This window comes from Syngnathus leptorhynchus, chromosome 3, assembly GCF_054491065.1.
Source record: "Syngnathus leptorhynchus isolate UIUO chromosome 3, UIUO_Slep, whole genome shotgun sequence".
NCBI classification, from domain to species: Eukaryota; Metazoa; Chordata; class Actinopteri; order Syngnathiformes; family Syngnathidae; genus Syngnathus; species Syngnathus leptorhynchus.
This window is the reverse complement of record NC_141197.1, coordinates 4,879,290-4,903,105: the sequence shown is the minus strand read 5'-3', so window position 1 is coordinate 4,903,105 and position 23,816 is coordinate 4,879,290. Positions and strand designations below refer to the sequence as shown.

Below are 23,816 nucleotides of genomic sequence, written 5' to 3'. Positions count from 1 at the left end.
CATGCCCATGGGGTGGAAAATCAACGTTCTTGTGGTAATAGAGAACTAAAACAAAAATAAGCAATTTATAACACAACAAATAAAGTGTATCAACTCAAATCAACTCTGCACCTGCAGCTGTGGGAAGGTTAGGTCACACACACTGACAGACGTTTGAACAGTTAAAACAGCTTGGGGTCACATTGACCCCAGAGGACGACCAATGCGTGTAATGTGTTCAGTACATTGAAAAAATATCAGATCAATTGTCCCCAATAATTTAGGAAAATATATGAATTATGAGGCAAAAAACTAAAAGTCAACGACTATATTTTAATGATACGCATTTAATGGGGTCAAATGGACCCCTAGGACGATTTACTTAAACGTGTTCAAATTAGACAAAGTGATAGGTCATAAAAACATTCCAGATTGAGGTCTTTGTAGTCTTTCCTGACTCATCGGAAATTAAGATAGATAGATTAGATAGATTGATAGATCATGTTCACCTGCTTGTCCGCTGACACTGCTCGATCGGCATTTGACCGGGTACGTCCGCTTAGTAGGGTCCCGGTGATCTCTGCCCGACCAGCATCCGTAATCTCTGGGGGCTCGTTCGGCACTTTCCACCAGCAGCTTTTGTGATTCCATTCAAGAAAGTGACGCACTGTTTTTTCTGAGCTTTGCTCCCTCAATTGAAAAAGTAATGTAGCGTATTGAAGTATCAGACAAGTCGTGGCTCATAACTGACTCTTTATTGAACCACAGGAGTTCTTAACATCCGCGCCAAGAGATCAAGTGTATCAAGTCTCCCTCCCAAAGCGCACGGCACGGCACCCCTCCCCCCCGAATGCTAACAATACACAAGTTGCTACAGTAACCATTTAATGCAAAGTGTCACTGTGTAACAATTTTCAAACGTCATCCTTACTAAACACTACTGCAAATTCTGATCTGTTTAAGGAAGTGACTGCGGAGCTTTTCCTCTGTCCCATGATAGTGTCACTTTACATTGACTTCCTACCCTCTCGACTCCACCTCCTGTGTTGCAATTTGCCGTCCAAAAAAAAAGCTTACAGGGACGAAAAAAAACAAGTGATCAGCATTCAAAGGAAACAGTGTCTGTGTTAACTCACTGTTTACGGTGGGGGGTGGGGGTGAAAATACAGACTGTAAATTAAAAACGGCAACAGAAAAAGGTAGAGATGGCTCACCCATTAGGAAAGATAAGCGATGCTAAGGGCGTCTTGGACTCTAGAGGGTGCCAAAACCCAGTGAAATTTCACTTTCAATAAACAGTGAGCCCTCGTTTTTCGTGGGGAATGCATTCCAGAACCACCCGTGAAACACGAAGATCTGCGAAGTAGAAACAGTATATACATTATTTAGAAATTTAAACACCATATTGGTGTATTGCAAGTTAAATAGAAGTATGGTTTAACTTGCAAAGAAATGCAAAGTGTCTACTTTCAGAATTACCACACGACACCAACCAAGGGGAAATCATGCATAGAGAAATCAAAGTGAGTCATGGTTGCGCGTGAATCTCCATTTGAATTGTGATCCAGTATTATTATATCACTTTTTGGTTCTTTTATCACAAACAAGGTATTTTAGGCTCCGTCAGATACTGGTCCACCCAAAAGACAGAATCAACCCGGAAAATAAATGCAACTCCATATACGAGATACCATGCAAATCATGCAATAAATCATACATCGGGGAGACAGGGAGGAATTTCACCACCAGGAAAATGGAACACAAAAAGGAGTGAGAAAGAGACAGCAACAAGACAAACAAGCAATAAAACAGTAAGCAGAACATGAACACTACAAGTCAGCCATCACCGACCACTGTAAAAGAGAAAACCACATCATGGACTGGGAAAAGGCCAGTCATCCGCACCGAAGAAAATAAACATCAGCGTTGGATCAGGGAGGCCATTGAGATCCGAAAACGAGGCCCGAGGACCATCAACAGGGACGAGGGAGCCTACATGCTCTCTACCACCTGGAGCAGCATTTTGGAGAGCTGATAAAGACGCGTCACAACTACAGCAGTGACACTCTGATGAAGGCGGAAGTACATGCCGAAACATGTCAGGTAATGCAACCTAAAATACCTTGTTTGTGATAAAAGAACCAAAAAGTGATTGACAAGGGAAACAAAATGAACTTAGTACAACTAACAGTAATATTATAGCTTTTTAAACCTTCCCCAATACTTGTTGAAGAGGGAGCAACAGCAATGTGGACATGTTCTATTAGGGTGGACAATCTCTGTACAATATGATGCTCATATATGTACAATTATTTTATTATTTTAAGCAAACATAACTGCTCAATCAGAACACGAATACAACACACATAGGCAAACACACAAAATAATACATTTATAATAAATATATAAATACGATGAAATAAAATGATACGACAAATATAAACCACGTAAAAATAAAACTCACCATTATGTTGAATTATTGGGAGCACCGAATTTCTTTCTCAGAAACGAGTCGGTCCCATCTAGGCATAATCGGAAACAATGACACCCGAAGTGGTTAAGGTGTGTCTTTTAATGCAGGATGCTTGGTCTCCATGTGCTGAAGCAGTTTTGAAGGCTTCATTGCCTCGTTAGCTAGCCTGTCGCCACGTGCCGAGTGCGCTTGGCGCATCAGTCACCTGTGGCGATAAATCCATATTTTAAGTAGGACTCCAGAAATGTTCTTTTAAATGCAGCTTTCCTTTTCTTAGAAGTAGTAGCCTCTTCTTCTTCAGTCTCTTCATTGGGATTTTTTCCTTTTCCGAAGAAGCTTTCCAAACTTCTGTGTTTCTTGCTCATTTATGCTTGCCTCGCGGGCTCGACTGGGGTGACGTGTCACGTGACGTGTCAAGAGACACAGTGACGGATGTAATTGGGAGAGAATTGACATTTTATATATATATATATAAAAAATCATTTATTTATATATAAAACATTTCACATGACCCGGACGAGCGTCTTGACCAGAATGAATTGATCGTCGATAATATATATATATAGCATATAATATATATATATATATATATATATATATATATATATATATATATATATATATATATATATATATATATATATATATATATATATATATAGCAATATAGCAATTGCTATTGCGATGACACATTATCAGTAGGGTAAAACTAACCTGTCTCACGACGGTCTAATCCCAGCTCACGTTCACGTAAATTTATATTTATAAATTCCAACAAGACACAAAAATAGTAGGTGGCATCATCACCATTATCATGATTACTGACTGTGGTATTTTTGGTTTTGGTACAACACACACACATATATATATATATATATATATATATATATATATATGTGTTGTATATATGGTATATACATATATATATATATATATATATATATATATATATAGGTGTTGTATAAATGATATATATATATATATATATATATATATATATATATATATATATATATATATATATATATATATATATGTATGTATTTATTTATTTATTTATTTATTGCATGTATGTATATATATATTTATTTATTATTTTTTAATTTATTTATTTTTTCCTGCGCGGCTTGGCGGCCGGTACCGGTCCGTGGACCGGGGGTTGGGGACCCCTGCTCTAGGGCTCAAATGAACTTTTAGTCACAGAAACAAAATCTGATATTTGGGAAGAATTATCCTATTGGGTAGTACTGTTGTTGGAGTCATAGAGAGTCAGGGCCAGTTTATTTGCCATTTTTGGAAGACCACATTGGAAAAGAGTTTGCGAGAGCTCAAAAAAACACTTAAGCCAAGAATAACAGACAGCCAATAAGCAGATAAATATACAATCAATAGACATATACAATAGATAGAAATAAATAGAAAATTGACAGTGATACCGTGGGTGGAAGACTGCAATCCCACGCTTGAGCTTGACCTAGAGGTCACCAGCTTGTCAAAATATGTTTTGAAACTGCTTGAGTGTTGTAACCTGCTAACTAAGAGAATCCACAATCATAGTTATGATTATGTGTTAAATTGATTATTGTGAAAGTATGTGTTATTATTGTCACAATGTTTAATCAGTATCAAACATGGATGTAATATTGATGTTCCATTTACACATGAATGTATAAATGTGACCGAAGACAAGGAGGCGGAAAGGGTTAATGGTGATACTAAGTGGTGGAAGACTGTCAGAGGTAGAAAAAACATTTCCAAATGTCATGTTGACGGACAGTTGACCATATTTGGAAGTGGGAAACAGGATGAAACATCCCTGAGAAAATTGTTACTTCCGTGAGGACATGGTCACTTTATATGGTTAAATCTGGTTGAGACCAGCTGAGATGCAAGTGCAGTCTATTCTGGAAGCATTTGGGTCATCTGACGCCAATGTAAGATGTCATGGTAAAAAACTGGTACGTGACCAAGCAGGCATAGCACCTACCCACGAACTGGACTGGTATAAAAGGTTCGTTCATACAAAGACAGACTCCCACATGCTTTAACCGATTCACCCCATTCCACCTTTCGCACGTTCCAAAAATTCACGCCATGACTGCTAGTATTTTATTTGTTCATAACATTTACCGTTTTTGCATAATTAGCAAATTTGTGCCTTAAAATCCCCCATTCATTCTTAATGGCGCATTCAACACGAGCCATGATCCCGAGCGAGTTCGAATTTTGACATCTGACAACTTTTATCATGATTTCTTTCCTTAACTCATTTATTTAACTCATTTATTTATCTTTTTATTCATTCATTTATTTATTCATTTAATTTGAATTTAAAAACATCATTTTACCATTTTTATTTCTCATTTAATAGCATCATTCCACCATGCAAACACCAAGTCGCTGTTTAGCTCAGTAAGTAGAGAAAGGCGCTTTCAACATTTGCCACTTTGAAGAGTGAGTTCGAATCCTGCTTGGCCGAGATTTTTTTTTCATTCAATTTTAACACATTTTAATAATTTATTTCATTCATCATCATAATTAACCATTTTTACTCAATTTATTTCTTTGGATTTAGGATTATTCTACCGCTTTGACAGTGTTCACTGTTAAGCTCAGTGAGTACTGAATGGCGCTTTCAACACTTGCCACTTGGACGAGTGAGTTCGAATCCCACTTGGCCGTTACTTCTTATTCATTCATTTTTCGTTCATTCAATTTTAACACATTTTAATAATTTATTCCATTCATCATCATCATCATTAATTTACCATTTTTTATTTAATCATCATTATTAATTTACCATTTTTATTTCATTTAATCATTATTTCGAGTCCCACAATAGTGTGAAGTGCCTTCGCCTTCACACGCAATTTCTCCAGAAATTGCCAATTCTAGTTATTTCAGAGATTAACCCAAGGTCTGTTAAAATGAATTTATACTATCTTCAAAATGGACTTAGTCAAATTTTAAACTTAGAGACAGGCTAGGAGATGCAGACCTCGGTGCAGGTGAGAGAAGCCATTTTTAAGGTGTCGTCATCTACATTCTTAAGGCCAGCCTGTTCTTTTAAACAGAATTCGGATTTTGGAAAAAGGAGAACTGATCACTCGACTTTTCCACCAAACAGTATTTTAGACCTCTAGCCTCTAACCTTTTTACTATATTTTTGAGTTTTCAATCGAGAGAACTTCGAGACTGAATCATTTTTGCTCTATTGAGAATGGTGAGTGGAAATTATTGTTACTTGTTTGAACAATTGAAACTTGTAATTCTCTTTCTTGCTTATTCATTAAATTTCTACCTTATAATCATTTAATTTCGATGAATGATTATTTTGATCTTTTATGCTTTAAATCTCTTTGGTTTAGTCATACTTTAAACCGTTCAGTTCTTTTTAAAATGAAGACAGCTTTAATCCTTGACATCAGGGAGTGTCAGAACCTGGTTCGAAACAGTTATCTTGAGCTCAAATAGTGTGGGTGCGCGCTAGTAAAAATAAACAAGTTACTGCGGTCTTAACAAAGACAATGAAACTATTCCGAGCGGAAAAGCAACAATTTTAATTGGAAAGGAGAGCCGCTGAAACGGCCGCGATCGAGGGATTCCTGGGTCTCGACAAAGTAGTTATTCAACCCTCTGTTGTTTTTTTTTTTATTTCGGCGAAATGACGGAATTAATCTAACAATAGAGTAGTTACCTGAACAGCGGTTAGACTCGTTTTTAGCCGTACCGGCTTAAATCAATTCTTGTATCCCCTACAGACAGCGTTACTGCAGAGGGTCTAAAGTACAGAATTTTACCCTTTATACAGCACTTACATAAAATAAGTGCAAGATTGACAAAGCCTATGACACTTCTGAAATAGCTAATTTGCTCAATTTAGCTTTTACTATGTGTTATTATTGTCATTTCCAGTTCACATGTGTGATTTTAACAATTTTGTTTGGCTCGACCTATGTGAGCAGACATTCAGTGTTATGAACATGAACAAATCCCGTCACAGATCCAGGATAACTGACCAACACCTCGGATCTATCCTGAGATTCGCTACAACAAAACTTACTCCAGACTTTGATGCACAAAACAGGGAGATCAACAACACTGTTCCCACTGAAACTGATGGTGAGTTTTCCTGCTGTGTTTATTCAACTGAAACGTAATTAAATTAATCATTAATAGGTCAAATCCTGTATGTAATTTATATAACACTCCATCCGTCTGTTCTTGACTCGGCCCCTTTGTCAAATTTTAGAACTCATTGTGGCCCTCGAGTCAAAAGGTTTGCCCACCCCTGGTCTAAGAGGTCTTGGAACAGCTCTTTGACAGTGAAAGCGACATAGAGGAGATTGTCTCTGAAACAGGACTGTTTTGAGGAAGACCCTGATTTTGAGGTGTTCTCATCTGATGAGAATGAGAGTTTTGACCCTCCTGTTGTCCCTCAACCACCAGGAGACACTATCACTTCCAAAAATTGAAAGATAATGTGGTCAGTTTTCCCACTGAATCAGTAGGGTAGACTTGGTGCTCCCAACGTTATCAAAATGGTTCCAGGACCCACCAGATATGTAGTTAGCCATGTTGACAACATCAAGTCATCATTGGAGCTCTTCATTCTTCAATCAGAAATATTGTTCTTAAGATGACAAATTTAGAGGTGAAGTGAGTGCATGGGGACAGTTGGAAAGACTTGGATGTAGTTGACTTGGAAGCCTACATGGCTTGCTAATTTTGGCAGGCGTTTACAAATAAAAAGGTGAAGCAACAACAAGCCTTTGGAATGCTGTGAAGGGAAGAGCAATATTACCTTCCACCATGTTTCTGAAGACATTGCAAGTTTTTTCCCATGTCATGCGCTTTGATAACAAACAAACAAACAAACAAACAAACAAACAAACAAACAAACAAAGTGGGGTAGACGAGAATGTGACTAAATTGCGGCAATAAGGGATGTGTGTGTCAAGTAGGTGCTGCGTTTACCAATTATCCAGGCCCCTACGTAACTGTGCTTAGTTGCGTTTCATGGGCTCTCTCCATTCCGACAATATATGCCTAGTAAAGCAGCCAAATAAGGCATAAAAATATGGGCAGCCAGTCCCAAGCCCAGATAACAAAAAGAGGATGGGTGAGTGATATGTTACAGTAATTATCCACAAATATATTACAAAAATTACATTAAAAAAACAAGTCATATCCATTGGTCATATTGCGTCATCGCCAAAACCAGACTTGTGATCATCAATGTTGAGAAGGAAATTTCAGATTTGTATGAAAACTTCAAGATAAAATAATTGAAATTTAAAGATTGGACCTGATGGTGACACTAGAGAGGTCTGCTCATTGATCTTCATGGGGATATTTATGTATTAAACGAATAAAAAAAGTGCCTTTCACAAAACGTTAGGCAACAAAATTCTGTAAATTATTTTCTAAAGGTAAATGTGCCTGGGGTCAAATTGACACCAAGGACCAAATGTGTGATTATTTTTGAAGACGATAGGAGGGTAAAGTAAATTCAAGTCCACTGACACCCTTGATTTAACAGCATAGTACAGATGATGGATGGATGGATGGATGGATGGATGGATGGATGGATGGATGGATGGATGGATGGATGGATGGATGGATGGATGGATGGATTTTTCGGGTTTGAGTAGATGGATGGATCGATGGTAGGAATAATATGTAGATGCATTAGTATATACATATAATGTATATCAGGTGTCACCAACCTTTCTCAAACCGAGAGCTACTTCCTGGGTACTGATTAAGGAAGGGCAAACTACGTCCCGCGGGCCACATCCGGCCCACGGGGCTGTTTAATCCGGCCCACCAAACCTGAATAAATTGCATTATTAAAATTTTTTTTGGGTAATTTTCCCTGCCATTACGCTATAGTCTGGCTGTCTGCTGTATACACGCTTGCCCCATTTTGCTGCTTTTATTTGTCTATTTATTTATTTATTGTTTATTCTGGTTATTTGCTTATCACTTATTCATTGCTCTTGTCTATTCGTTTTTACTCTTTGTGCTGTTTGCTTGTATGTGTTGTGTACTGTGTCTAGTCACCGTGGGACGGTGGGAAACGTAATTTCGATGTCTTTGTGTGTCTTGAAGCAGACTTTGACTTTTTGACTTTGAAATGCCGCCGATTGCGGCTCTGACTTTCCGAGTTTCCGCCGAGTACAGTTCTGTCCCCCGAGTTGCCGACCGAGTGCGGTTCTGTCCCCCAAGTTGCCGCCCGAGTGCGGTTCTATTCCCCAAATTGCCACCCGAGTGCGGGTTTGTCCCGAGTTGCCGCCTGATTGCGGTTCTGTCCCCTGAGTTGCCGCCGTTTGCGGTTCAGGACCCCAGTGTATTCCGCGATTGTGGCCCTGGCTCCCTGAACGCCGCCGATTGCGGTTCATGTCCCCGAGTTGACGCCGATTGCGGTTTAGGTCCCCAGTGTGTGCCGCGATTGTGGCCCTGGCTCCCTGAACGCCGCCAGTTGCGGTTCATGTCCCTGAACGGCACCGATTGCAGTTCATGTCCCCGAGTTATCGCCGATTGCGGTTCAGGTCCCCAGTGTGTGCCGCGGTTGTGGCCCTGCTCCCTGAATGCCGCCGGTTGCGGTTCATGTCCCCGAGTTGCCGCCGATTGCGGTTCAGGTCCCCAGTGTGTGCCGCGATTGTGGCCCTGGCTCCCTGAACGCTGCCGGTTGCAGTTCATGTCCCCGAGTTGCCGCCGAGCGCGGTTCATGTCCCAGAGTCACTGCCGAGCGCGGTTCATGTCCCCAAGTTGCCACCGAGCGCGGTTCATATCCCCAGAGTTGCCACCGAGCGTGGTTAGGACTTTTCCATGGTCAGTGAGGTCGTTTGGACTGGTGCGCTTCCCCCCCGCCCCCCGCTCGCCTCGTGGGGGTTTCGGTTTTCTGGGACGTCGGGGGCCGTCTCTTGTGAGTGTGGGGGGATTCTGTCACGTCTCGTCCCCAGCCGTTCCACTGTGTCTGTTGTCATGGTTTCTGTCTGGGTGCTCGCCCCTCCCCTCCTGTGTGCCCATGATCAGTTTGATTTTTCCCACCTGCCTCTTGTTACCATCCATCCATCCATCTTGTTCCGCTTATCCGGGGGCCGGCGCTCGGCCGGGTGGCTGTCCGGGGATGGTGGATGGGGCTCGGACATGGCTTTTACGCACGCTTGGTCATACTCTACGGAGCTTTCTTTCACCTCCGTGGATGGAAGTTGGGGGCCGGCGCTCGGCCGGGTGGCTGTCCGGGGACGGTGATTGGGGCTCGGACATGGCTTTTACGCACAGCCGGTCCTATTTTATGGAGCTGTCTCCCACCTCCGTGGAAGTTCAGTAGTTGTTGGCTCGTTGAACTGTTTTGTTAAATAAAGAGCTGTTTACCAAACCCACGTCTTTCCTGGTACTTTGTTAACGCTACAATATAATTATATACTAGATCTCTGCAGCGCACGCGCAGCGTTGTTGACATAAAGAACGAGGGAATTTGATCGATGGATTTAATGATTTGGAGTGACATAGATGGTTTGATAATAATGTTGTAATATGATAGTTATTTGAAATATACTTTATATATCGTTATATGATATGAGGTCTGTGGAATAATTAGAAATGCAATTTACAATGGGTCCGACGTCAGCATATGCGGCGCATACGCGGCATTGTTTACATAAAGCATGATCGATGGATTTAATGAATTGAAGTGACGCAGATGGTTTGATAAACGTGTTATTTATGTAATACTTACTTGAATACCTCTGAATGTTACGTCAGGCCCGTTCTCAGCTCCTTGTTTGTGTATACGTCACGTTAGCATACCGTATCATTTAGCCTGTTGTTGCTGGTTCATGTCTGTTTTTGGTGTTGAATTTTGACAAATAAATTTTGCCCCAAAAGTGCGACTGATACTCCGGTGCGACTTATATATGTTTTTTTTCACTTCATTGTGCATTTTATGGCTGGTGCGACTTATCCTACGGAGCGACTTATAGTCCGAAAATTACGGTAGTAATTGCAGGGAAAATGACCCCCCAAAAAGTTTAATAATATATAATAATAATAATAATTTCAGGTTTGGAGGGCCAGATTAAACAGCAGCGTGGGCCGGATGTGGCCCCCGGACCGTAGTTTGCTGATGTGGGCTAAATGTTACGGTATGCTAATGTGACAAACACAAACGAAGAGCTGAGAACAGGCCTGACATAACATAAATAACACCTTTATCAAATCATCTGTGTCACTCCAAATCATTAAATCCATCGATCACCGATTATGTAAACAATGCCGGGTGTCGGTTACAGTTCAAATCTTTTCACAGGCCCATATAACGATATATAAATTATATATCAAATAACTATTATATAACCAACATTATCAAGCCATCTGTGTCACTCCAAATCATTAAATCCATCGATCGTCCTTTATGTAAACAATGTGTGTGTGCCGCGCCACTGACGTCGGTTGCAGTTCAAATTATTCCACAGGCCCATATAACGATATATAAATTATATATCAAATAACTATTTTCTAAGCAACAATATTATCAAACCATCCGTGGCACTCCAACTCATTAAATCCATGTCCTTCATGTAAACAATGGGGTGTGCGACGCTGACGTTGGTTGCAGTCCAAATTATTCCACAAGCCCATATAACGATATATAAATTATATATCAAATAACTATTATATAACAAACAATATTATCAAACCATCTGTGTCACTCCAAATCATGAAATCTATTGATCGTCCTTTATGTACTGGGTGTGCGCTGCGCCGCTGAGGTGGGACTCGTCTTCAGTTGCAGTTCAAATTATTCCACAGGTCCATATAATTACAAACAATTTTATCAAACAATCTCTGTCACTCCAATCATTAAATCCCGTGATCGAATCCTTTGTCCTTTATGTCAACACCGTCACGTGTGCCGTGTGTGCGCCGCCGATGTCAGTTGCAGTTCAAATTACAGTAATCCCTCGCTACATCGCGGTTTGCTTATCGCAGTTCCCTTATCGCGGTTTCACTACATGGCGGATTTTTGAATTTTGTGAATAATTTCACATAAGTCGCTCCTGAGTATGTCACCCCTCCACGCAAACAATGAAAACAAAAAACGCGACTTATAGTCCGAAAAGCACGGTAAAACAGATCATTTTAGTCTCACAAATGATATTAAAGTAAAGAAAGACAAATTCAATACAAATTACTTGTTTAACATTTATTTAAAGTTTTAGCAACATCAAAGGCCACCCTTCTATAACAAAGCCTATACAGTCACATGAATCTTGGAAATATGAACTTCTGCTCCTTTCTGGCTGTACCACCAAGTTTTGTGGTGTGGTGTGAACACAGGCTACTCAGAACAAAATAAAAATTCCAAAATGAGCACCTAATCATCTGCAGCTGAATCTCTTCCCAGATTCGGCCTACTACTGAACATCCCACGTGTCAATGCTGCAGGGGAATGTAAATTGATGCTCCCTTATGGCTGTGTCACCAAGTTTTTGTGGTGTGGGTAATTTCTCGAGCACATAACCTCTAAGGATGACTCCATCATTCTCTCTAAATGTGAAAATGGGCTTTCCATCAAGAGACCTCTTGAACTTTGCTACAGAAACTTTACATTGATCTCGTCACCTTCAACATTCTCCACCAATCCAACAAAGTTATAAGGATTTTGATTTTTTTACCCACAAACCTCACAATGACAAAGTCACCAGTAGATGGATTCTTGTCACCATCTTCATCATCACTCTGGACATCTGAACTGTCATATTCAAAGTCAGAGTCCGCTTTATTGTCAATTTCTTCACGTTAAGACACACAAAGAGATCGAAATTACGTTTCCCACCGTCCCGCGGTGACTAGACACTGTACACAACACATACAATCAAATAGCACAAAGAATAAAAACGAACAGACAAGAGCAATGAATAAGCAATAAGCAAATAACCCAAATAAATAAACAATGAATAAATAAATAAATACATAAATAAATAAAGCAAAGAGCAGCAAAATGGAGCAAGCATGCTAATAGCAGACAGCCAGACCAGAGAGCAAAAGAACAGGACGTTATGCAGCCGAGGGTGGAGGGGGGAGGGAATTCAGGATCCTGACAGCTTGGAGTATGAAGCTGTTTTTGAGTCTGGTGGTGCGGGAGCGCAGGCATCTGTACCTCTTCCCAGAGGGCAGAAGTTCAAACAAAGAGTGAGCGGGGTGACTCACATCATACACAATCGCGGTCGCCTTGCGGGTGAGACGGGAGGCATAAGGGAGAGGAGTGGAGCCCCGATGATCTTACTAGAAGTGTTCACTATGCGCTGCAGGGCCTTCATGTTGTACTCAGAGCAGCCACCACCCCACACAGCGATACAGCTGGAGAGGACGCTCTCAATGGCACCACGGTAGAATGTGGTCATGATGGGAGGAGGAGCACTTGCTCGCCTGAGTTTCCGCAGAAAGTACAGGCGGCGCTGAGCTTTCTTCGCCAGTGATGGAGTGTTGGTGGTCCAAGAGAGGTCCTCACTGACGTGCACCCCCAGGAATCTGGTGCTGCTCACTCTCTCCACCACAGCACCATCGACGGTCAGCGGCAGGTGGTGGGTGTGACCCTTCCGGAAGTCAATGACAATCTCCTTGGTCTTGTTGACGTTCAGCAGAAGGTTGTTGTCCCTGCACCACCCGGCCAAAAGGTTGACCTCCAATCTGTATTGAGTCTCGTTGCCACCGGTGACATCACTGAGTGGAAGCGGAACGTCACTCTCTTCTGAGCTACTGGGGAGCACTTTCTTTTTGGATTTGTTTTGCTTTCACCCTTCCTCCCCTTCTTATTTCCACTCCTTTTCTTCTTTTCAGTCTGTTTCTTTTCTCTGCGGTGCATCTTCTCCAGGCCATCTTTTGCCTCATCATTGGTGGTGGAGTTTTCTTCTGCGCTATAGTACACGGTCATTTTCTTCTTGGCTTTGTTTTGATTTGCAGCTTTCATCGCCCTTTTCTTCTCTCTTTCATTCTTTTTCTTTACCTGTTCAGCCTTATCTTCTTTTTCTTGTGAGCCTTCTCGAACTCCATCTCCTCCCCCACATTGTGCTTATTTAAGGCAGTAGCTCTTCCAAGAGAGGTTGCTTCAGGAATACAGCATACCATCGTGCTTTAAAGGCACTGAACCAATCAGGTCCTAGAGAAGGTTAAAGGTTTAGCAGCACTGTGGGGAATTGTCTTTGTTGCTCGGCTGGTCTCCAAAAAACACTTGGTGGAAGGTGGCTGGCTCAGAGAAGGAAAACTTCAGTGACACACAGCTGATTGGGAAAATATTTTATTCAACTGATGTCAGAATGAAGTGCCTCACACCCAAAGAAAAATGGTTTGAGTGCCCAAGGAGGTCTCCCCCCCCCCCCCCCCCGAGGTCTTCCGGTCACCAGTCTTTATACCTGGCGAGACTCTCATCGCGTTGCCTAACAGCTGCGGTTTGAGTCTAAGTTTACTTGTTGTTCCGTCGTCCCTAAAAGCCCATCTCCTCGTTCTTTTCTGGTCACAAACAACTGGCCGATCTATATTCTGTGTCGTACCTATACATTACTGAAATTTAACCTCCCTATCCAGCACAAATAGCCTTTGCTTGACCCGCTGCATTGACCCTGGCCATGTAAGGGAAACATACAGAGACAGGGGCCCGGCAAAAATACACCTCAGTACATTGCAGTTTACATTCAAATTTAGACTAAGTTGAAACTATCACATAACCTATACTTCATCTAACCTGCTTTTTTTTGGCTCTGGTCCAGCTGGCAGGCATGTCAATGTGATTCCTTTGTGCAAATTCAAAAGCCAGTTCACGGCATTTCATGGCATTTATGCCATGAAACATTGCTGCTAGGGTTTTAAGATGGTCAGCAAGCTCTTTCTCCATGGTCTCATTAAAGACAGATTTGGTAGCTGCTGCTCTTTCATATCCTGGCTTTGTTACTGCGCCTACTTTTTTTCTTACCCATATATCGTTTTATGGTCATCCTGCAGATCTTCATCTCCTTTCGAACCTGACGTATGGTCTTTCCCTCTTGCACCTCTTTCACTGCTCTTTCCAACTCCTCAAGAGGAGTTGAAACCCTGTCTGTCTTCCGCTTGTTGTTCCATGGCATGATGGTCTAAAATTTAGAATATCACATAGTTTTAATGATCAAATGTAAGAATACAATGTACAATAACAATAAAATACAATGAAGTAATATATAGTAAAAAAAAAGAATAATTTTCCCCCAGGCCCTTTGGCCCAAATTACCCCAGACCCACCATTTTGGAAAAAATGCATCCCCCTGCTGTTTTGAGCAAGCATCATGCTAATTGTATGGACTCATGCTGTAGCTTACTAAAGCACTAAAACATGTGTGAACTGTTTTCAAAGTTGTTTGAAACACAGGAATCAAAAAACCTTAATCATAGAAATTTTACTTTTGAGGGCAAAAAAAAGTTTTTTGAACTTATATGTGCTTACCTCTCAAGCCGTGTCTCCCTTCTCTGCAGGATGAGTGAAATGGATGCCCCCTTCAAAAAATAGGTGGTCACATAACTTCCTCTATGGTTTTCTGGAAAACCCTTGGCACAAATTACCCCACTCTCCCCTATACAGATTGCAAAGCAGTCTTGTGTTGGAAGGGGCTGATTTAAAGACCTCCATGTTTTCATGACCATAGACAGGTATGATTAGTTTGACATCTGTAGTGTAGATTAAAAAAGACAAAAGTTTTCTGTTGTGGACTCTACACAAATGACAACGTTCGATATGCGTGTTCGTGTGACTCGTGCAGAAGGCCCGCAGGAAGACTGCTCTGATAGTAAAAAAAAAAACACCTGTCTGCTCATTCCTGTGCGATTGCTTTATGTTCGAAATGGGTGACTGACATGACATAGTTAGTTAGTTTATTGACAAAAGTATAAAACTTTGGGTCCAAACAAAAAAAGGTACACATTACAAAAGATTAAAATAAATAACACAATAGATTAAAATAAAAACAAAACACAAAAATCCTTGCTTCATACAATTTTCTGTTTTTCTGTTTCTCCAACGTTGACAGGCAGGCATGTAACATTCGCAAAGTTTCTCTCTTAGTGCCCACAAAGTGTGAGCTCAGGTCATTACACTCAGGTCCATATTTCTCTCTGATGCCTTGTGTGAGGGGACACACCAGTATGTGCTGTTCGTTCTGAATGCCAGTCTCACATTGACATGTACGCTGCTCAGGTGGTGTGCGACTCCACCTTCCCATTTCCACACGTAATATATGAGAGGACAACCGAAAACGTGTAAAGGTTATCCTCAAATAGTCCTCCATGTAAGGTATACTGCTGGTGCTTGTATATAGTGGGTGCACAGATAAATCTGGGTAAATATCTTGGTATGTCTTATATCTTGTTCCCTCTTTGGATTGTAGTTTGTAAATCATGTCTCTTCGGTTGCTCTCAATATGATCTTGTTTATCCATTATTTCAGAGATGTGAGAATACATGACTTGGTTCTCATTCTTTAGCAGTTGAATAACATACCACAAGGGGTCATCAGCCATGCCATTTCGCTGCTGCATTTTGGTGAAAAACCTGGCTTGCTTTTCTCTCATTAGGGCTTGTAAAGAGGGCAGTCCTGCTTCCAGCAGGCAGGTTAGGTTAGGTGTAGTACCCCTCACCCCAAGTAGGGATTTCACTCCAGTCATACAGAGAGCTTCAACAAACTTTAAGGGAATCTGTAACCACGCCTCACACCCATCCAAGATAGCTGATGAGAAAGCAGCCTCAAAAACCTTACATTTTACACAAGAAGGAGCATCATAATTGGTGGACAAGAAGATAATCAGTTTAGTTGAACTAAGTTCATTTTGCTTCCCTTGTCAATCGCTTTTTTGGGGTTCTTTTATCACAATTTAATTTTAGGTTATATTACCTGACATGTTTCGGCATGTACTTCCGCCTTCATCAGTGTCACTGCTGTAGTTGTGACGCGTCTTTATCAGCTGATGGATGAATGAAGGCCCGAGGACCATCACCAGGGACGAGGGAGCCTACATGCTCTCTACCACCAGGAGCAGCATTTTGGAGAGGTGAAGGGACAGCAGAGGGCGTGACTCATCTGTCAAATCTGACAGGTGAGTCACGCCTTCATTCATCCATCAGCTGACAAAGACGCGTCACAACTACAGCAGTGACACTCTGATGAAGGCGGAAGTACATGCCGAAACATGTCAGGTAATATAACCTAAAATTAAATTGTTTGTGATAAAAGAACCAAAAAAAGAGATAATCAGTTTGTCTAAGTTCTTTATCTTTTACATGTAGGGCAAGTGAGTTTCGAGCATTTCCATCTGCAGTGAAGACAGCTCCAAGATATTGTATAACTGTCACAGTGCCTCACTGTAAACGAAGCAAGCTGGATAGGTTGGCTGTCTTCATCAGATCCTAATACAACCATAAACTTTGTTTTACTTTCATTAACAAGCATGCTGTGTTACTCACAATATTCCTCCAGATATTTCAGTTTTTCAGTTAGCCTTTCTCTTGATGTTGCCAGGATAATGGTGTCATCCATTACCATTAAGACATGAAGCCATTTAAAGAATCCGTCATCTCCACACTGTTGTTTTATCTTTCTAATCAGCATGTCAACGAACATCACAAACAGGAAGCATGAAGTAGGGGATCCTTCCCTCACTCCGATCGATGCTTTTATTGTAGTGGAGCCCAGAGTACTTGTCACACTGTACATTGATATCAGGGCTAAGATCATAGTAACTCCAACACCCAGGCCCTTTAAGACTTTGAACATTTTCCCTATTGGGACCCTGTCATAGGCTTTAGAAAAGTCTATGAAGGCAACAACATACAGTTGTCACTTTTTTTCTGACACAATGTCCAATGATAAGCCAAAGTGCCACAATGTGTTCTATGCAGCTCCTTTTAGGTTGAGCTCCAGCCTTTACCCGGAATGGTTTATTCCAGGCCATCATTCTGTTATTGAGCACAAAGTCATACACCTTTGCTGCATACATCAAGGAAAAACTATTTTACAGGTAGTCGTTTTTTTTATATTCATATTTCTTTTACAGAGTAATCTCAAGGTCTACAATGGATGGTGCCCGATGTCCATCGAGTTCATCTTTGTAGAAGCTGTTGGGGACATGCACAAAGTCAAAGTCCGCTTTATTGTCAATTTCTTCACGTTAAGGCACCCAAAGAGATCGAAATTACGTTTCCCACCGTCCCACGGTGACTAGACACAGTACACAACACTCAGTCAAATAGCACAAAGAGTAAAAACGAACAGACAAGAGCAACGAATAAGAAATAAGCTAATAACCCAAATAAATAAACAATAAATAAATAAATAAATAGACAAATAAGAACAGCAAAATGGAGCAAGCGTGCTAATAGCAGACAGCCAGATCATAGCGCAAAAGAACAGGACTTCATGCAGGAGAGGGGGGAGGGAATTCAGGATCCGGACAGCTTGGAGTTGTTTCTGAGTCTGGTGGTGCGGGAGCGCAGGCATCTGTACCTCTTCCTAGAGGGCAGAAGCACAAACAAAGAGTGAGCGGGGTGACTCACATCACACACAATCGCGGCCGCTTTGCGGGTGAGACGGGAGGCGTAAACTTCCTTCAGGGAGGGGAGTGGAGCCCCGATGATTTTACTTGCAGTGTTCACTATGCGCTGCAGGGCCTTCATGTTGTACTCAGAGCAGCCACCACCCCACACAGCGATACAACTGGAGAGGACGCTCTCAATGGTGCCACGGTAGAATGTGGTCATGATGGCGGGAGGAGCACTTGCTCGCCTGAGTTTCCGCAGAAAGTACAGGCGGCGCTGAGCTTTCTTCGCCAGCGACGCAGCGTTGGTGGTCCAGGAGAGGTCCTCACTGATGTGCACCCCCAGGAATCTGGTGTTGCTCACTCTCTCCACCAGAGCACCGTCGACGGTCAGCGGCAGGTGGTGGGTGTGACCCTTCCGGAAATCAATGATAATCTCCTTGGTCTTGTTGACGTTCAGCAGAAGGTTGTTGTCCCTGCACCATGCGGCCAAAAGGTCGACCTTCGATCTGTAGTGAGTCTCGTCGCCACCGGTGATCAGACCCACCACAGTCGTGTCGTCGGCATATTTCAGCACGCGGTTGCTGCTGTAGGTCGCAGTGCAGTGATGCGTCAGCAGGGTGAAGAGCAGCGGACTGAGCACACAGCCTTGAGGGGCCCCCGTGCTCAGCGTGATACTGACGGAGACATTGTCGCCCACACGGACTACTTGAGGCCTCTGACAGAGGAAGTCCAGTAGCCAGTTGCAAAGGGAGGTACTGAGGCCCAGCTTGTCGAGCTTGCAAATGAGACGCTGTGGAACAATGGTGTTGAATGCAGAACTGAAGTCCACAAACAGCAATCGCACATACTTGTGTAGACTAGAGCGTCACAGTTTGAATAGTGCTACAGTACACATGAACACACTTTCTACTGAGGTGGCAGACAAATCCAAACGCTCCACCCTGACCGGTATAGCTGATGATATGGTGCCTGTTTCAGATAGTATTACGTGTGTACCAAATGTTTACTATCAAATTCCTACGGTCGTATCGTCCCGCCGCGCGAATAAACAATTGAGAGGTGATGTCAGGCCTAGAGAACACAATCTTACTTTCATTTCGTTCAAAAATCCTCTGATAATTACAAACCCTGACCAACCGATTACACTTAAACTTGGTTTTATGAATATTAGATCGCTTCATACAAAAGCAGTTCTCGTTAATGACCTCATCACGGAACATAATCTAAATATATTTGGTCTTTGCGAGACCTGGTTGAAACCTAATGAACTGCTACCGCTTAATGAGGCCTCGCCTCCAAATTTTGTGAGCTCGCATGTGGCGCGTCCTCGAAAAAAGGGTGGGGGTGTTGCCTTCATCTCAAATTCCGATCTTAGATTTACGCCTCGTTCGACTAACATATTTAAAACATTTGAAGTTCTCACTGTCCGATCTACCGCTTTAACGTCATTTTATCTTGCTGTTATTTACCGTCCACCTGGGGCTTACGCTAGCTTCCTGGATGAATTTTCAGAATTCGTGGCTGATCTAGTGACAAACGCGGATAATGTAATAATCATGGGCGATTTTAACGTCCACATGAATTTACCGTCAGAGCCACTTACTTCGGCGTTTCAGACTCTTATTGATAAGTTTGGTTTTACGCAAGCCGTACAGGTAGCAACGCATAAAAATGGTAATACCTTAGATTTGGTATTATCCCGAGGACTGGCAACCTCTAATTTAACAGTACTGCCATACACTACTGTTTTGTCTGATCACTACTTAATAAAATTTGAAATTTTAGTTCTTAGTCATAGACAAGAGAGCAATCAGAATTACAGCAGCCGTAATATTAACTCCATGACTGCGACTGCTCTATCTGAGCTACTGCGACCAGCAACTGCCGTATTGCCCTCATATACCGGCTCTATTGATAATCTTACAAATGAATTCAATGCTACATTGTTAAATGCCATTGACTCGGTGGCGCCGCTACGTCTAAAAACTTGCTCGCTTAAACAATTAAGTAGAAAGCATGAGCGCAAATGGCGTTTAACCAAACTTGAGGTTTTCCATCAGGCATGGCGTGACAGCCTCCTGAAATATAAAGATGCGCTTATCTTAGCAAAAACTCGTTATTTTTCGCAGGTCATTAATCTCAATAAGAACAATCCTAAATACCTATTTGATACGGTGGCAAAGCTAACACTGCGCCAGCCAACCCCCGATAGCTCCTTTCACTCGGCTGACGAGTTCATGAAATTTTTTGCTCGGAAGATTGAATCCATTAGGGATGAGATCAAGATGACCCTTCCGATCACTCAATCGGGACCGCCGATTACCGGCGCCGATGATCATGCGATAACCCTTTCAAATTTTAAAAGCGTGTCCCTCGAAAGGCTTACACAATTAGTTAGTGCGGCTAAACAAACAACATGTTTACTTGACCCGCTTCCAACCAAACTACTTAAAGAATTATTTCAAATCTTAGGACCGTCCGTTCTAAATATAATTAATATGTCTATCTCCTCTGGGATAGTGCCTACAGCCTTTAAAACCGCTATCATTAAACCGCTACTTAAGCGACCAAATCTTGACCCGGACTGTCTCGGTAACTATAGGCCAGTTTCAAATCTCCCATTCATAGCAAAACTGCTTGAAAAAGTAGTAGCGCAGCAGCTTATTAATTACATGGTCGCTAATAATCGATATGAATCTTTTCAGTCTGGGTTTAGAGCTAATCATTCCACTGAGACAGCACTTGCTAAAGTGACTAATGATCTCCTCTTAGCTATGGATTCAAATACTTCATCGGTATTGTTACTACTAGATCTTAGTGCTGCCTTTGACACTGTTGACTTCAATATTTTATTAGAGCGTCTTAAAGGTTGTGTTGGTATTTCGGGGTCAGCACTAGACTGGTTTCATTCGTATCTATCAGACAGGACGCACCGAGTGGTCCATGGCAATGCGTCCTCTGAGCTCTATAAAGTTACGTGTGGTGTCCCACAGGGATCGGTACTAGGACCAATTCTATTTAATATTTATATGACTCCGCTTGGGAACATAATACGTAAATATAATATTAGTTTTCAATGTTATGCGGATGACACCCAATTATATATGCCATTATCAATGACAGATCCGCGGGACTGTTGTAATCTTGAGGCATGCCTTGCAGAGATCAAGCAATGGATGTCTCTCAACTTCCTTCGTCTGAACCCAGATAAAACTGAGATGTTGATAATTGGTCCAGCTCGTTATCAACATTTATTTAAGGAAACCGCTATAACTCTAGATAGCCGTACTATCACTCAGAGTGATACTGTAACTAATCTCGGGGTAATATTTGACCAAACGCTCTCCTTTCAAAAGCATATTAAAAATATAACCAGAATAGCATTTTTTCACCTTCGTAATATTGCTAAGATTCGCCCAATCCTCTCGACCAGTGATGCCGAAATTATTATACATGCATTTATTACGTCGCGCCTGGACTACTGTAATGCATTATTCTCTGGTCTTCCCAAGTCCAGCATCAAAAGTCTACAGTTAGTACAAAATGCTGATGCAAGGCTGCTCTCACGGACAAGAAAATTTGATCACATTACCCCAATATTAGCCAATTTACATTGGCTCCCGGTCCATTTAAGATGTGACTTCAAAGTTCTTCTGTTAACCTATAAATCATTGCATGGCTTAGCGCCTTCATATCTAATCATCACTAATTCACATTCCATTCACTCGATTTGGATATAAATACCCTCAAATCAAAACTGAGAGTCTGTCGTCAAAGCACATCATTTCAAATACAATATGACTGTGTTTGGATGCCAGAAAATGAGAATTGTGTCCCTGTCACAATATTTATGACCCTGAAATACCACCATATTAATGAAGCAGGTTGTGGCAGGTATGGCTGCCGATGGAGTTGATTCACTTGTATTTATTGATGTGATGACTGATAAAAGCAGCAGGCTGAAGTGTTCCAAACAATATCAACCATTTGGGGTTCATTAAACAAAAGAAAATGCCAATGCAGTTAGTTCCTGTATTGTATTGTGTTTGGAATTTAATACAAACCAACCCAAAAAATGTGTACTATTTTGACATGCACAAATATTATTTGGGAATGAACACCTTAGTACTATTGCATTTTTGTTGCCATCTGTGATATCTGAGGAGAAAGAAATAGAATAAACTCTTAATGGCATTTGAAGACATTATGACAGGAAATTCACATTACAAAGTGTTTGTTACCTCACTGTCAATAGACTGAAACTGCCAGTTCCAGCGTGTGTTGTAGAGGAAAGGACGAAGGTCAAAGCGGTTGTCATCAGGGCTATAGCTCTCAGCATGGTAGGATGGAGTCACTGTTGTCATCTTATGGCGGTTCATCGAGTACATCCTGAAGAAGCGCTTAACCTTGTATGCAACCTTAAAAATTTCAAAATGCACAAAATTTACACAGTCCATATAACATCAACACGGGTTGCAAAACATACTCTCAAATATGAGACCCCCCCCCCCCCCCCCCCCCAAACTCGAACAACGCCCTTGTAGTATATATGCCAAAGAATTCAACCATAATCTGCATATTGATTTGATAGGTCGGGACAATAGAATGACTACAATGTCCCCAGCTGAGCACGAAAGCAGTTCGTTGAATCAAAAAGTGCTATATGTTTCCTTATTCCTTATTAAAACAGAAATGTGCTTAAGTGTCTGGGAGAATACACGCATCGCTAGATTTGATGGGATTCCTTCATTTAAATGCCACAGCACCCAAAATGCTTACAATTCATGAGGAGGTGCACCTGGACACTATAAATTGGTATAGCTTAATTTATAGCCCAGTGAAGTTGCTGGAGAACGGGGTTGATGTAATGGGAGGAGAGTGTTCTTGTGATGGCATGTGCGCCTAAGGTCTGGACTAATTGAAGCTTATGGAGAGAGTGGTGAGGGGTACCCAAAAAGAGAGTGCTACAGTAGTCCAGACGGGAGTTGACAAGGCTTTGAACAAGGATAGATAGAAGCAGTAGAGGGGGAAAGGGAGGGGCGGAGTTGACTCATGTGCAGGTTGAAAGAGAGTGTGCTGTCTTGAATGACATTCAGAATCTTGACCTGAAGGGAGGGCAAAATAATAGGGTGGCCAACAGATTGAGGGGAATGTGCCAAGTTGGGATATTATGGATGTTGTACCAATGAGAATAAGTTATTTTTTGTCAAGCTTCATAAAGTTATAGGCGGACCAGTCGTTGATTTCTGATAAATATGAGGTGAGGTAGAAGGGAGGGAGTGAAATGCTGTGTTTGTATGAGAAATAGAGCTAGCTGGGTATCATCCACAAAGCAATGAAGAAGGTAGTACATTTTTGATAAAAGTGCTAAGGGAGAGGAGAAAGATAATAAATAGTAAGGGGCCCAGGACAGACCCTTGGGAAAAAGCTGAAAAGATTACCTGGGATTTGGATAAAAATGCCTTTAGCCGGATGAATGGTGTGGTCTTTGAGGTATGAATGATAGTAAGGTGATTGGAGTGATGCCAATGGAATAGATTGTTGAGCTATTTCAGTGCTGTGAGGGGACGAAAACTGGAATGAAAAGCCTTGCAAAGGATTGTTGTGGGTTGGATGGCAACAGAGTTGAATGATGACCCATTTTTCAAGGACTTTTGAAATGAATGGTAGCTTGGAGATGGGGTGGAGGTTTTTGTAATTGTTGGAGTCTGAACAAGGTTTCTTCGTCAGTGACAACTACAGTTTTCAACAATGGTGGGACAATGCCATTAGAGAAAGCGGAGTGAATAATGGCAGAG

General features: G+C 41.6%; 2 protein-coding genes across 15 annotated transcripts in view; both read right to left on the bottom strand.

The window, feature by feature from the left end:
• Positions 1 to 21,069, bottom strand: part of tpcn2 (two pore segment channel 2) — a 131,607-nt gene extending 110,538 nt beyond the window's left edge. For 2 of the 7 annotated variants that reach the window (XM_085908413.1, XM_085908418.1), the window contains exons 1-2: positions 2,444 to 2,853; positions 489 to 1,335 (exon numbers count right to left, since the gene is read on the bottom strand). In XM_085908413.1, coding sequence (XP_085764539.1) covers positions 489 to 630 — 142 coding nt within the window. In that variant the 5' untranslated portion in view covers positions 631 to 1,335; positions 2,444 to 2,853. Of the gene's footprint in view, positions 1 to 488; positions 1,336 to 1,884; positions 2,041 to 2,443; positions 2,854 to 14,432; positions 14,590 to 14,936; positions 14,987 to 16,945 lie in introns of those variants that run through there. The other 5 variants (XM_085908408.1, XM_085908410.1, XM_085908409.1 and 2 more) reach the window with 5 other exon arrangements.
• An 861-nt stretch (positions 21,070 to 21,930) lies between these two features.
• The window catches only part of nadsyn1 (NAD synthetase 1), a 104,611-nt gene continuing 102,725 nt past the window's right edge, over positions 21,931 to 23,816 (bottom strand). For 7 of the 8 annotated variants that reach the window (XM_085908421.1, XM_085908423.1, XM_085908424.1 and 4 more), the window contains 2 exons: positions 22,260 to 22,436; positions 21,931 to 22,176 (listed from right to left, as the gene is read on the bottom strand). In XM_085908421.1, the coding sequence (XP_085764547.1) occupies positions 22,147 to 22,176; positions 22,260 to 22,436 (207 nt within the window). In that variant the 3' untranslated portion in view covers positions 21,931 to 22,146. Of the gene's footprint in view, positions 22,177 to 22,241; positions 22,437 to 23,816 lie in introns of those variants that run through there. The other variant, XM_085908422.1, reaches the window with a different exon arrangement.